At 38.7% G+C, this 15,749-nt stretch overlaps 1 protein-coding gene across 1 annotated transcript in view; it reads left to right on the top strand.

Moving 5' to 3' along the window:
- The first annotated feature begins 2,497 nt into the window (after nucleotides 1-2,497).
- The window catches only part of DOCK8 (dedicator of cytokinesis 8), a 64,867-nt gene continuing 51,615 nt past the window's right edge, over nucleotides 2,498-15,749 (top strand). Inside the window, exons 1-11 of the mRNA XM_066568791.1 lie at nucleotides 2,498-2,640; nucleotides 5,651-5,722; nucleotides 9,055-9,178; nucleotides 9,923-10,135; nucleotides 10,529-10,614; nucleotides 11,761-11,827; nucleotides 12,081-12,230; nucleotides 12,850-12,930; nucleotides 13,757-13,916; nucleotides 14,515-14,657; nucleotides 14,893-14,986. Of these exons, the coding sequence (XP_066424888.1) occupies nucleotides 2,513-2,640; nucleotides 5,651-5,722; nucleotides 9,055-9,178; nucleotides 9,923-10,135; nucleotides 10,529-10,614; nucleotides 11,761-11,827; nucleotides 12,081-12,230; nucleotides 12,850-12,930; nucleotides 13,757-13,916; nucleotides 14,515-14,657; nucleotides 14,893-14,986 (1,318 nt within the window). The 5' untranslated portion in view covers nucleotides 2,498-2,512. The remainder of the gene's footprint in view (nucleotides 2,641-5,650; nucleotides 5,723-9,054; nucleotides 9,179-9,922; nucleotides 10,136-10,528; nucleotides 10,615-11,760; nucleotides 11,828-12,080; nucleotides 12,231-12,849; nucleotides 12,931-13,756; nucleotides 13,917-14,514; nucleotides 14,658-14,892; nucleotides 14,987-15,749) is intronic.

Genomic DNA, 15,749 nt, shown 5'->3' with positions numbered 1-15,749 from the left:
GCATGCAAAAGGTATCTTCAGCAACTGAAAAGATGTAGTACACCTTTATATACTTTAAGCTGTGTTTTACTTTAATTTTCTGTGAAATACTTTTTCTATTAGATTGAAATATATGTTATATATATTTATATTTATTACATATTATTTCTTTGTTAAATACTTTATATGTTTTTACATCTAAAAATCTCTCTATAAACCTTTTTATATATCTATATATTAACATGTTACGCTTTACCCTCTGACAGGACAGTAAATGGCCTTCAACCATATTATGCCAATAACTAATAAAAAAATAGCAAATAAGGTTTACTATTTACTCATAACTATTGATCCGGCATTTTCAGCACTACACTAGGTGCAAACCAGAGATAATGCTTAAACTAAAAGCCAGCAGAGTATTTTTTTTCCTCTGACAGCCTTATAATTTGATGGACTTGCTGGTAATGTTAAGTTTTCTTTTTGGCTAAAAAGAGCAAAGACAGGGAAAAACTTTTCCTAGAGAAATTTTGGTAATTCAGTTGATGCCTTAAATGTACAGGCAGAGGAGAGAGCTCAGAGACTCTGTTTATGCAGAAACCAATATAGTTTCCCTTTAAAAGGGGAACCCGAGGTAGGGGGTGGTACTTGGTTAGGTTCAAAGGTCTCTACTAAAATATTTGCAGGAGTTTTTACCACATATGAGGTTTTTTTCAGAAGTTTAAATTGGTTTGCTTCTCCTAGATGTTTCCAGCACATTTCTTTCAAATATGCTTAACTTTCTGCAAGATATTTCTGGATTTTTTTAATCTGAAAAACTTCCTCAACTATATGTCCACAACACTAAAATGGTTCCAAAGCTTGCATTTACTAATTATTGTTTTTGACACATCTTCTTTTCTACTGCGGCTGATGCAGCATATTAAGTTCAGAGCCATTTTAGTTCAAAGTTACTGGTGCTTTGCCATTTTTGAGTCTCTATGTGTGTTTCATAAATTGAGAAATTTCTCATTGTCCCATTGAGCTAAAATTCCTGATGTTTTAGATACAACGATGGTGTCACTGGAGTCACTTCATGCTCTGGTGAAATTCCAGTCGATTTCCATGAAAGTCTTGCATGAGCAGGCCTCAGCATTAATGAGGGAAGACTTGCTGATTTTGACCCACAGGTGTTTACACTGGAGTATAAGGAGGATAGCTTAAGAACACATTGGATGAGACAACAGGCAGAATAACATGGAATATAAAGGCGTGTTGATACCAGGCACATTGGAAGTCTTCTTTTCCCCACAATGCATCAACAGCACCACAGATGTATTTTTTGCTGGCAGCTTCAGAAGACAGCCTCGTGAAAGATATCTGGGATAATCAGTGCAATGCAATCCTTGCCCTTTACAGAAAGGAGGATTTATTAGTTGGTTTTTCTAGAATTCTTCCTCACAGTAAATAAGTTATTCCAGTGCTATTATTCTAATGCTGCAACTAATTTTCTTCAGTTTTACAGTGATGAGGTGTCATCAGCCTTTCTGGAACACACAGAAAATAAACTATAGATTTTTCTAAAGAAAGAAAATCAATGATAAAAGATTCTAGTCTCTGTACTCAACTGGACAAATATTGTATTTCCTAAAGACATACAGGGTATTTTTATTTGTTACATAGCAAGTAAAATAATTTTCAGTTTTGTCTATACATACACTTTTAATACATGAAGTCACATTTATTTGTGTGTAGAACATCTCCAAGTGCCAAATCAAACATGAGTTTCTGCCTCTGTTTTTGACACTAAACAGATAAAAAGCATGCATGAGTCTTACAGCTCATAGTTGTTTAACTTTGTTCTGAGTGGACCTTCTGTTTAAGAATGGCTAATTAAATGTAATGAGATACAGCTTCTGTCTATCATGGTGCAATGCAGTGCACTGTAGAAATGGGGAATATCTATGGTTTGCAGTAACAACTTTAGTAGTTCCGTGTAATTTTTTGCAAAAGCACTGTACAAACCCTTGAAAAATACAATAAATTAAGAACTCAAATAATACAGAATCCAGTAATATTCAGAGATTAAAAATAGTAATTTTTTCCTGATTTTGAGTATATATTGTCCTCAATTTTGGTTGCACTTGAAAGCACAGAGCATTTCTATTAGTGTTTTTCAGGCACAGTGCCTCAAATGAGTGCATCTTTGTGACGGCAGCAACTACAGCACTAACTGCAGTCCTTAGCTCCGTAACTTGGAGTAACTTCCAAGACCTGGCCTTGTTATTCCTAGTGTGTTTTGTCTGCTATCTCCTGCCCATTGGCATTGCCTGTCACTGCCATTTTGGTCATCTCCCTTATATCCTTGTTTCAAGATTAGAAGTTTAGATGTTTGTTTCTGATGTGTAATAAAGAATGGGAATTACAACAGTTAAATAAATATGCCTAAATTGCACTATCAAGAAGAACCTTCTGTTGCTAAAATAAATGCTTCTTTATTTCTCATTAGCCTTCCTTTTATGATGCAGTAGACCCAGTAGATTTTGAAGGCTTCCTGATGACTCAGCTGAACAACCTGGACTTAGATCTAGCACAAGAACTTGGGGACTTCCCTGAAGATGATTTGGATGTTGTCTTTACACCCAAAGAGTGCAGGACTTTGCAACCCTCTATGCCAGAAGATGGGTAAGGAAAGTTTCTCTCCCTCCAAAATGCTGCAAAAATAATTAAAGTTTTGAATAGTTAAAAATAGTTTTGAAGATGTTGATCCAACATCACTCTGCCATGCGTCCAGCCATTACACAGTTCCTGAACTTCAAATGTTTGAACTTTACCACTGGCTCTGTTAGGCTTGTTTGCACACTTAAAATTATGCAAGTGTTTACACAACTTCCTTGGTAGTGGCACAAGTGAGGTAGGCATCAACAGGAAGAGGAGTAAAGGACAGGAGGATGGTATGAAAAATAATTTTTGCAGCTGGGATGCCAGAGATAAGTTTATTCTGATCAGGTAACAAGCACAGTATTGACTTTTTTGGGTTTTTTTGCCAGCTGTGTGTTACATTGATCAGATCACTAAGAATCTCTTTCTCCGTACCTGTCTTGCTTAAATGGGAGGAAATGGTTCATACTTCACAAGGTTTGGGAAGGGGAATAAGTGTTAATTTCTAGTGTAGAAGTCACATGTGGTTTTAGGCTGATATTGATGAAATAATTACCCTGTTTTAAACAGCTTATATAGGTAGCTTATGGTGACACTGGTGCTCAATGGTCCTGCAAATATTTAAGCTGGTTTGAAAAACAGGCATGCTATGAACAAAAGCATTTTTCAGAATGAGAAAATTCATCGGGGAGTTTTCTGATGTGTTATTAGAAAGGCTATGCAATATTAGAAAGGCTATGTATACAAAATACACTTCAGGGACTATTTCACTGTAAATGTGAAACAGTAGAACTCCAAGACCTGTTGAGTTTTGCAAGGAGTAACAGTGAGACAATACGAAGCAGCATTTAGCTGAAGCAGCACCATTTAGCCCCAAACTGCTACATCAGCAGAGATGGCTAACTATACAGTGTGTTTGGGATGGGGGCTGGCTCCTTACAGCGTATCCAGGAAATGAACAGCACAGGCTATATTCAGTGCTGTGCTGAACTGCCATGCTGAGGGACAAATTGGCTTCATTTACATTGTCTTGGCCCACAGGGTAGACCTGCATCCCCCTCTGTTCCTGCCAAAGTTGATACATGCTGCTCTAATTTTTACCAGCCAGCTGTTCAAACTAGAGCCCTGTATAACAGAAGTATTTGTTCAGTGTTTTCTGCCCGACACACCAAATACAATGAGGCTAAGTGGGAAGCACAGTTTGTGTGATTTTTGCCAGCTGTAGACCAGTTGAGAATCCTCTCTCTAAGCAAGGTTTCAGTCTGCAAGTTTCTTCTTGACCCAGTGCTTCTCTCAAGGAGAACAAAGACAGATGTAGAGATGAGATGCCATGCTAGGTTACCTGAGAACTCTTTGAATCACACAGCTTCTAATATTTGCAGAACCCATGATTTTCAATTGAAGTTATTTATAGAAAAGTCCCAATCTTTACAAGGTATTCTTGTTTTTTTCTGTGGATTTGAGAGAGAATGGATGTGGAAGACAACAAATGGGATTTTTTTGCTTGAAGTAACCTTTGTTTAAACAATGGACAAAAATATTGAAATAATTATTCAACTTTTGAAATTACATCTAAAATAAGGCCATTTCTTACCTATTTTCAAGGTTATTTCCCACCATGCCTGATGTTTAAACCAGCAGTTACCTATTTGTTTTTCCAGTAGAAGACCATGCAGGCTCATGCTGTAAAATCAGTTTTAAGCCTGATTTGTGCCACAAAGTTATTACATGTTCTATAAGGAGTCTGTGACAAAGCTCAAATAGTCAATACCAACAAATGTGCTTTCAGCAGATTTTTTTTACAGCAGCTTGCCACTTAGTCATTCACATTGATATAATTTATATTGGTGTTTTTATAGAAAATCCTGATCAAGAGTGCCAGGATGTGTTAGGGAGGATGAGAACACAGCAGGGGCATGAACCAAGGATGGGCCTGCAGGCAGTGCAGTCTTTGATGTTTCTGTGTGCAGAGAACAGGAAACAGGTACCACCGACCAAACTGGGTTAATGTGCTGCCTGCCAGCAAACACACCTCCCACCTGATCCAGAGGCAGGAGCCACCAGAGGCAGGGGCACTCAACAGCATGGCATCAGGCAAGGCTCTGTCCCACTGTGCCCACACAAACCTGAAAAAGCTGTTAGCCGGCCTCGGTAACCAGTTGCAAATCTCTCAGGAGTTCTATGTGGAAAGTGCTAAAAATCATAATACCTTTCACCCGTTCCTGTATTGAATGTCTATCCTACCTACTCTTTTACTCACTTGGATTGGAGAATGCTAAAAATTATTTTGGAACAGATCATTAAAATTTTTAAGAATGGGCATACGGGAATTATGCCACAGCGTCATGATGTGAAGTTCATGGGACATTGGCTGAAAGACCTGTAGTTCCAAATAGTATCCAGGCTATCAAGGAGCACTGACAACCCCCTTCATTAAGGAAGACTTATTTGAAAAAAAGAAAATGAAATTATAATGTATTCTTAGAACTTAAAGTTTTATTATGCTATCTGATTAGAAGCTTTTTAACCTTCAAGTTCTAAACTTTAAGTTCTAAAGGGCATCCCTTTTTAAGATTTTCTTTGTTTCTGAGGGAAGAGAAAATTGCCCATACATAAAAACTCGGTATTTGCAAGAGTCCAGGAGCTGAGGCCTCTAAAAAAATATTTCTATATCTTGAGACTTGTTATCAAGTTTTGAAAATCACAAGGTTGTTTATGTTGTATAATTTGTTTAATTTTACTATATTTTATAGCAATGTCACTCTTATGTTTATAAATAGATAGTGTAGGAAGTGGTTACCTCTTCTCTGTTAAATGTATGCTTGTACGTTTATCAGCACAATACCAAAAACCTGCATAAGGGAATTCATGCAGTACAGAGGATTTTTTTTAAACCTCAAACAATAGTTTAGCAGTAAAATAAATACACAGGAGAGGACTAACAGAGAGGCCTTTATCTGACTAGCATGTTTAGATAAATTTGTTTGTCCTGAAAGTATGACTTAGGAGCTGAAATATGTTGCTTTTTCCACAGGGTTGAACTAGACTCACACGTCAAAGACTGTGTTCAGACTTACATCCGTGAGTGGCTGATTGTGAATCGAAAGTAAGCAAGATAAAACTAAATAAAATAAAAAATACATTTCATCTTACTTATCAGAGAGGAGATGTTTGCTCTTATAAGTAATCCTAAATTATTATGATTTTAGTCAGTGATTGAAGATGAGAACTGACTTTTCAGTAGTATAAATAACCATATCGTTTTGTTTGAGATGGTGTGCATTGCCAAATACTTTAGCATCTGCTTCTTAATTATCAGGCTATAAATGGATGAGAAGTTGATGGGAAGAAATTCACATCAACCCTCTGTAGTGATGATTTATCTTAGTCAGGAAAACTAGTACTGTTTGATCCCACTAAAAGGAAAGATAACAGGGATAAAGATTATATTTGCATGCTTTTCTCCTATTCATGCCCTGAAAATTCAATATGATTTGATTTCCAAATGTGTCTGAAAACTCAAAGATTATGGCCTTTCCCAGCAGTGATTGTGTTCATACGATTATCCGTGTTATACCCAAATTTACTATTTTATATCAGTAAATGATTTCTGCATTTGAGCTCAGTGTAATTCAACACAGAGAGTTGGGCCTGTAGGCATTATAAGTGCTTCATTTCCTTTAGTCTAGTTCATTATATTTTAATTTAATTTAAATTTAATTTTATTTTATTCTGTCCTATTCTGTTTCATATGTAAAATGTGAAGGGGACTCTCAGTCAGTGCTCTCTGTTGCAGGATGTCTGTTCCCAGACTCTTAGGGGAGTCTGTGGGATGTCTTGCCTCCTTCCCCATCACCTCATCCTGTTCTTCAGAAAGAGGTTTTTGGAGCTCTGTTTTGTCCATAGCACTTCCTCTTCATCCACTCCTGCACTCATGCCCAGCTCTTGAAAAGCAGAAGGAGCAGCAGGTGGTTGAGTGCTGACACATTTGCTGCAATTTTGTTGTGCCTCTTCACTCCATCTTGTTACTCTGTGTTTTTCTGATGGACATCAGCAGCCAGTTGGGTTATGGGTGCCTTATGGGTTTACAATGGTGATTGCAGAGAAATTTGCACTGTTTAACTGTGCAGCTTGTGCTCCTCAGTGGAGCAGCTATGGGGGGTTATTAAGCGACTTCCTCCAGGGGTGCTGATGAAACTGATTGAATTCTCAGAACTGCTCTGCAGTGAGTCACTAAAAGTAGGCTAGTGGGTTTTGTTGGCTCTCCTCCCTCACCACTCAGAGCAGAGGCACTAGCTCTTTCACACAGTGCTGTTCTGTATGCTGTAAATAGCCAGTGTGCAGCTTTGTTTGAGCACAGGAGAAGGGAGTAAGCAGTAAAGTAGGTGAAGTGAAAAATAGAACATGGCTATTTTTGCATTTGTGTGTGCTGGTAGAAGTGTGAATGGAGCCATAGAAATATACATATGTGGAAAGTTTTGCTGAGTGTTTTACTGTTTCATTAATTCGGGTGACGTAAATTTGCATTCAAAATCTTCATTAAGCAGTTGACTCTGTGGTAAACATGATGGTGGACTCTGCCAGAGAGCTGAGCTTTGGCAGCTGTGGCTAGCAATGCCAGCAAGTTATTAAAAATTGCAAAGAACAAACCACTACGAAATATGCTGCAGTGTCACATAATCCAGTGATAGATTGATATTGGGAATCTCATGTTATGCTTGGACAGCTTTTTTTTCTTTAAAAAAAAAGTGTAAGCAGAAGAAAAGATATCAAGAGAAAAATGAGAAAAAAGTGATTGTTTCCATTGTTTTGAGGAAGGCTGGAAAAACTGTAGCTGCCTGCTTGACAGATGTTATAGAACAGGTTGCTAAATATATTGTCTGGTGAGCTATGGGTGAGACAAGTGTGTGAGTGACTTTGATCCACTCATGAATGTGAAGGTTCAGAACAGGAGATTGAGGAGTCTGCAGTGAGTGGCATGAGCAGAGGTTATCCTCAGGCCCCAGGGTAGAGAGGTATGTGGCAGAAAAGCTGGGCACAGCTGGAGTCCATGTGGCCTTGCAGGAGGCTGAATGAGTAGCTTGTTCCTGTGCCTATTTCTCTTTTCAGTTGTCCTTTGGGTTTTTTCCTCATCTCATTTTCTTAATTCAGTGTGTGCCCATTAAATTGACATGTGTATTAAAACCATGGTTTGCCACTTGGTGAGTTTTAATTGCTATAATGCTTTTCAAAATAAATAAGTGGTATAAATAAATATTCCAGCAGTAGTTATGGGGAAAGGCATCTTTAGTGTAGTTTTCACACCACAGGGAAAATGTGAACTCAGGTACATAAATTTCTCCATTAATCATTAGTTTGCCACCAGAGGCAGTGAAAAAAAAATCTATACAACCTTTTTTGGATTCTTAAATGTCTTAAAGTCATGCAGAAATTTCTGCCTTCCATTCTGGATAATTACAGTGGTTCCAAAACAAGGTCACATCCAAGGAGAGCTGGGATTGTCTTTTTATGACCAGTTTTCGTTGCAGTGAACTGGCAAACGATTAAAATGCAAACAATTAAAATTAAAACACATCAGAGCATATAATTCAGTTACTCCCAAAATGTAATAAAAAGGTGTCTCCCTGATCAATAATTGCTTATTGTGTCTTCTTTATGAAAGTACTCAGATGCTCAGTCATTTCCTTGGGAGTATCACAGAAAGGAAAATGAATGAAGCAGGATGTTGTAAATAAGGAGATTGATTGCAAAAAAGACTATCACAGGATTTAGCAAATTGCATACTAAAGTGAAAGAAACAGAGGTCTGGATGCATCTAATGCCTTTTTTTCAGGGTATCTGCTGGTTTTTTTTAATCTGCCTCAAAAAAAAGTAACTTGAAATTTCAGAAGAATTTTTCAAAGCTGCCAACCTGGAGAGTTACATTGGGGCATAGAAATAGCCCTCTTCAAAACCAGGCGTTTTTCTGGAAGTTGTAGATTGTTGCATGCGATTAGCTTGGCATACAAGCTAGGTCCCGGATAAGAGCAGTAAGAGATTTGATGTATATAATTGAAGAGGCCAGCCAAGAGATAAGTGATCCTGATCCGTGTTCTTAAGGTCACTGAAATAATCACCATGTCTGATGAGGAGATCAGAGCAGATTTTGTACCTAGGTTAGGTTTTCCTGCTGTCTTAGACCTATACTCTGTAGAAAAATTATCTGAATTACCTTTTTTTTCCTTTTAAACTGTTCTTAATATACATTATAGAGTCACAATGGTGCATAAAACATGTTAAAATTGTGAAATGTCAGGTTTTATATAAAAGCTGTGCTACACTGCTTTTTGCAGAACAATCTTTTCAGTTTTTAAATAATTTTTAATTTGTCTTTTCTGTTTTATTTTCCCTTAACACTTCGTCATGTTCTCCTGACCTTCTTGGGCTTCTCCATAAAAGAAACCAAGGGAATTCAGATACTTGTAGCCTGAAAAACAAGGGATCCCGAAAAGATTTTCACAAAACACTTCAAAAACAAACATTTGAATCAGAAACATTGGATTCTGGCGATGCAACTTTTCAGGTACATTTTCTTCACTTTGGGAAAAGTGATCAAATACAGCAGCTTCCCTCAAAAGAAGCATGTGGTGTGACTCCCCCTGAGTGTTGTGTGCAGTTGTGGTCACTGCAGTATAAGAGAGATAGAAAGCTATTGAAGAGCATCCAAAGGACGGACACAAAGCTGGTGAAAGGCCTTGTGGTGGAGCCGTATGAGAAGGGTCTGAGGTTGTTTGGTCTGTTCAGCCTGAAGAAGAGAACACTGAGGGGACACCTCATTGCAGTTCACCTTTTCCTTGCAAGGGGAAGAGGAGGGGCAGGCACTGATCTCTTCTCTGTGGTGACCAGTGACAGGACCCACAGGAATGGCCTGAAGTTGTGTCAGGGGAGGTTTAGGTTGGATATCAGGAAAAGGTTCTTCACCCAGAGGGTGTCTGGGCACTGGAACAGGCTCCCCAGAAAGTGGTCACAGCACCAAGCCTGACAGAGTTCAAGAAGCGTTTGGACAATGCTCTCAGGCACATGGTGTGATTCTTGGGGATGGTCCTGTGCAGGGCCAGGAGCTGGATTCTGTGATCCTAGTGGATCCCTTCCAACTCAGCATATTCTGTGATTCTGTCATCTGTGTTGGCATCAAGCAGAGCACCATGCTGGCCATTAGGCTTCGCGGCAGAGGAGGCGTTAAAATACCCTCTGCCAGCTCACCAAGAGCCATTCTTGACACCCTGGTGCCCAAGCCACACCTTGCTATTTTCCTGTTTTCCAGCAGGTGGGACCCCAGCATGTTCCTGCTGTCCCGGAGGAGACCTCGAGGACGAGCGCGGCCTGCTCGGACCCGGAGCTGCGCAGCCTGCAGCCGGACCCGCGGCTGGAGCACCTGCTGCGGCACGCCAGCGCCGAGGAGTTCGAGCGGCTGAACGAGGAGGCACGCCGCACCAACAGGCACCCTGAGCTCCTCGCCCTCTACCCCGCCGTGGATGAGGTGAGCCGGAGCCCGGCTGTCCTGCTCCCCTCTCCCCGGTGGCTGTCCCAGCGTGCCCGAGGTTAAAGCCGCACGACCGCAGATAAACGCTACACTGCTCTCAGTGTGGGCCAAGCCATATGATGGTGATACGGCTATGTCAGGGCGTCACCTTTCATAGCAGCTTGTACTTGGGGTCCACAACTGTAAATATTTGGTGTAAATGCCAGTTAGGGGTCAGGAATGTAAATATTCAGAAATAATAAATCTGTTTCCTTTCATCTCTGGGGACATTAACTGCCCACTGAGGGGGGGAAGATGCTGGTCTGTAGCAGTGGCTACTGTCATGTAAATGTTTTATGCAAGTGTGTAAATTTACAGTTGTTTTAATTGAGTATGATTGTTTAATGATAGGAAGATGTAGTGGAGATACGACCAGTGCCAGATCGCCCAAAGGAACATCTGGGCAACAGGATTTTGGTGAAGCTGCACACTCTGAAGTAAGTAATCCTTCACAAGAATTGCTCACCATTTCTGAGTTCACAACAGTGTGCAGCTGCACACCTTGTTGCACCACCATAGCTGTCCCCTACAGCAGCATTCACTGCTCAAGCGTTCTTTCTTAGTGTAGCAGAGAATTTTTTCTATATCCATCTTTACAGAAATCTTTAGCATGCCAGGATGAAAAAGAGTTGGGAGTGAACCCAGATTATATACTTTAAAAAAAGAAGAGGTGATTGATGTCCTATGCACTGCTGGACTTTTGTTGTGGTTTAACCCCAGCCACCATCCAAGCCCCACACAACCACTCGCTCATTCCTCCATCAGCAGGACTGGGGAGAGAATCAGAACAGTAAATCTGGAGAACTCATGGGTTGAGACAAGGACATTTTAATAGGGAAAGCAAGTGGCACACAGACAAGCAAAGGAAAACAAGGAATTAACTCACTAGTTCCCAATCACAGGCAGGTGTTCATCCATCTCCAGGAGAGCAAGTCCACATGTAATATGACTTGGGAAGACAAATACCATCAGTCCAGATTTCCCCCTCCTTGCTCATTTTACCCCCTATTTGTATTCTGAGCATGGTGTCACATGATCTGGAATATCCCTTTGGTTATTTGAGGTCACCTGTCCTATCTTTGTCTCCTTCCAGTCTCCCACACACCCTAGTCTCCTCACCAGCTGGAGGAGTACCAAAAGCAGAAAAGGCCTTAGTTTTAGGCAAGCCCTACTCAGCAACAGAAATATCTTTGTATTATTAACCCTGTGTTCAGCACAATTCCAAAACCCTAGCCCCACTCTGAAGAAATTAATTCTCTCCCAGGTAAAGCCAGCATAACTTCATAAACAGAAAAAAAAGAGCAATGTATGATAATTTTAACCAATCTCTGAGACCATCTTTCTGTCAAATTTAGAAAATACATTGCATGCAGTCTACTACCCTTCTTTTCCTCTCAAAATCATCTAATATAATGCACTAATAAAAAAAATCCTCAAGACTTTGAGAGAGCTGAGGTCTGGAGCTAAGTATTTCTCTGCATTTTAATGAAAGTGCCAGTCAAAATATAACTCTTCCTTTTTTTCTTATGCACCGCCATATGACTGCAGTATCAATCAGTGTCTTGTGTGTCTTTCCCTAACAGGTTTGATATAGAGATAGAACCTTTGTTTGCATGCATAGCTCTCTATGACATAAAAGAAAGAAAAAAGGTAAGTGTATATACAATATTTTTGTTCACTTGGCCTGGGTTTTTATCTTCAGAGTAGCAACTTAGGAAAACTTACACAAAACTTGCTACTTTTTTACACACGTAGTCTGATCCAGGATTCTTGCTATCGAGTCAGCCACATTATTGCAATTGCTGATTTTGTAGTTGTAGTCACAGATTTTGACTTGCTTTAAAGTTAAATTTTAGGCATTTTTGCTTTACACCATATTTTAACCCCTTTTTTTCTTTTCAAGATCTCGGAAAATTTTCATTGTGACCTCAATTCTGATTCATTAAGAGGATTCTTGCGTTCTCATACACCCTGCATTGACTTGTCTACTCAGGCAAGATCAGCAATATTTTCTGTCACTTATCCCTCACCAGATATATACCTGGTAATAAAGGTATGTTACAGTACTACTTTGACACCATTCTGCCTGTTCCTGTTGTCTGAGCTCATGGAACTGACAAACATGGCTTTTGTCTAGATGAGATGAATTATGACAGTTTTTAATAGTAGTATGTGAGCAGGTGTCCAGTGGTATAACTCATTTCAAGCTACAAGGTTATATTACTATCCCATGTGCCAGTTCTACTAAGTACGTAGAATTTCCTATCTCTGCCTAAGGGAAATCAAAAATATAGTGAAATAAGACATTTTGAAAAATTTTATTTACATTCTGTGGAGGTTTTTTGGCATCACTTTTGTGCACTTTGCATCATTTTATTTGCTTAATTCTGAGACTGAGTTAGCCTGAACCACTTCATTTGAAATGTGTTAATTATCCTTATTTCAGTGAAAATGTGGTAGTAAGTGATTGACTGTGTTGTCACATATATATTTTCTGCTTTCTAACAGATGAAAACTAGAAGGTTTAGCATCAGTTACTCCATAAAGACAGTTTTAAGAAATTATATACAGTTATATATCTAGGCGAGCTCTTTAAAATTGCTAGAGAAACAACATGTTACTATTTGGATGACATTTTTTCTTTAATCATCTTATTGTATTGCTTTTTGTAGATAGAAAAAGTGCTTCAGCAAGGAGAAATCGGAGACTGTGCAGAGCCCTACATGGTTCTTAAAGAAAGTGAGGCTGGCAAGGTAAATAAATAACTGTAAAGAATATTTAGATCAAAAAATGCATGCTTAAAACAACCAACCAAACAAACAAAAAGAACAGACAAAGAGCCAACTGTTTGAAATAGGATGAAATACCAAAAACACTGGAGGAAAAGGTGGTTAGATCATCCATTGTGCAAGCAGTTTGATGTCTGTGACTGACAGAAAGAAATCAGGAGAAGGCAAGGTGCATTATTGTTACTGACCCCTTTGGAAGTCAATACTGACACAGTCTTGAGTCATGAAGCAGATGGGGGTGAGCAAAGGAAATGAGTGAAAGGTAGAATTAGCAGACATGCTTGTACCTCAGAGACATGCTGTTGGTTTGGATGGGCAGATGGCCTGTTGTAGTGTGCAGCTCTCCCATTCAGTACTGTTGTCCATAGATAATGTGAGTTCTGTTCAAGAAATTCACGGTCATTTACCCCGTGGAACACACTGACAGTGTTTGCTGTGCTTCCACATGTCTCACCTTTAGAATATTGCTTTCAATAGAATTTTTTTCTGTATCTGATGAAAGAAGTAGAACCTGCTAATGTTTCATGGTGATTGCTCATTCTGGATTTGAATATTACTACAAAAAGACTGGCTTTCTACATTTCTATAATACAAATGAACTCATTGAAAAGAAATTGAAGTGAATGTACAAATCAAAATAGCTACAGTTCTGTCTATGATGTAGCAAGAAAATACAAGATACCAATGCAAATTATTTACTGAACTGTGAATATGTAACTTACATTTTTGTCTATGGTAGCGTTGCAATAACTGACCTCTTTTGAAACAGCCAATATTTTCTTTGTTTCAGACAAAAGAAAAGATTGAAAAACTGAAAGCACAAGCTGAATCCTTTTGTCAAAGGTTGGGGAAATACAGAATGCCATTTGCCTGGATTCCCATAAACTTAGCTAGTTTCTTCAACTTTTCAACACTTGAACGAGAAATACAAGAAGCTGAAAGTTTAAATGGTACTTGTCTAACTCTTCTAAGTAAGGCAAAATGGCTCTGCAGTAGGACTGGGTATAGGAAACAATGTTATTCACTCTGGCATCAAAAGTGAATCACAGATTCAAACTCATGTCTTGACAGCTTTCCTTTTCAGTCCTACAGACACTTACAAATTAATTGTGCTCACCATGTTGTCTCTGCATATTTATTTTTATGTCTGCTAAATATTCTTTCATGGTTTAGGCCCAATTTTCATTGAACACTGCCTTTGTAGAAGTAAAATTTCCTTTGCCCATGGGGTTAGCTAGCAATACTGAACAATCAAGATACCAAACGTATCAGTTTGGTAGGCAGGACCATTGTTCAATATGCTTTATAACCCATGAACTAAAAATTTAAATAAACATTTGCTCTGCAGAAATAATGCCACTTTAATAGGTGTGTCCTAGTATTCCACTGTTTCACATAGTCGGAAATAAAAGAAGCAGAATGTTTTAGTTGCTCTATCCTCTAATGTTGGTGAGATTTTTCTGTGGTTTTCTAGTGTATTCTGGGAATCTTTGTCCTGCAACAAAAAGTAAAAAACAAGGTGATGATGCATTTAATTTCTCTTTGAAGGGAAAGGTTCCAGTAGTGACAAGAAAGCAACACTGCTGCAGGCAAGAAGGCTTTCTGAGAGAACTTTCAACTCAGAGGATAACTATCCAGCATCAAACTTCAAAACAATGCCTCTGACCACCTTTACCACCTTCTTTAAACAGGTACTGGATTCTCTTTAGGTCTGATTTCATAAGACATTTTTTTATCAATGTAATATGAATTGTGTTGGGAAAAGCTACCAGTTATATTTGTGAGGGGATAGAGAGACAACTGCAGTCAAGTAAAGAGTAATCCACTGGCTTTGGATGCCTTAAGGACATGGTTCACTCCTGCACCTTTTGTCCATGTTATGAAGTATTGTTACAAAGATACTGATTTTTGTCTTTCTCTTGGTAGGAAGGAGACAGGCTCAGTGATGAAGATCTGTTTAAATTTTTAGCTGATTTCAAAAGATCATCTTCCTTACAAAGAAGAATTAAGACTTTACCAGGTACATAATTAATTTTGGATGAAGTTGTTATATGTATTTTTCTCCCCTAAACTGTTCTGTAAATTCTGAACCCAAAACCTATTTGACTTGGGTTAAAAGCCTATAGTATGTGCTATTTTGGAACTTCCTGGGTTTCTGGTGTCTACCTGAACACAAATGCTTTTGAATTTTTTTTTCTGCATGAAAGAGTATGGAAATTTAGATTTAGTTTAATATTTTAAAATTATTTCTTTTTCTCCCTAATTTACAGTGTACCTACTGGATATCTTTTGTTATTATTCAAACCATTTGAGGACAGTTCTTTACGGCAAATTTCAAGGATCCTTGCTACTTCCCTGCAATGCTTTGAAATGGTTCATGTTTTATAGAGAGGTTAAAATGTATACACATTTCATCTTAGCTTGATGTTAGTCAGCATTAGTTAACAAAGAAGAGAAGTACAGGCAGTGTTTAGCTACTGTCAAACACCTGACCAGCTTAATTTTTCTTTTCAAGTAAATTACAGTTCAACCTCTTCTGCATTGTGGAGGAGCCTTAAAAAATATGAACTGAGGACAAAGCTGTTTTTCCTTTTTAGCAGATTTCCAGAAATGACAAGTCTGAGCTCCACAAACGGTATTAACTTTCCACAGCAGAGAATTTCTGTTTGTAGTGGGGTAAATGTTATCAGTACTAACTGTGTAACTGCTCACCACAAAAAGCCTAGGTTTCCTGGTGGGTGGTGCCTACTTTGCCAGAGATTAATCCCAGCAGAACCTGAGGG

Source organism: Molothrus aeneus, chromosome Z (genome assembly GCF_037042795.1).
Source record: "Molothrus aeneus isolate 106 chromosome Z, BPBGC_Maene_1.0, whole genome shotgun sequence".
NCBI classification, from domain to species: domain Eukaryota; kingdom Metazoa; phylum Chordata; class Aves; order Passeriformes; family Icteridae; genus Molothrus; species Molothrus aeneus.
This window is presented reverse-complemented; position numbering and strand designations above follow the sequence as displayed.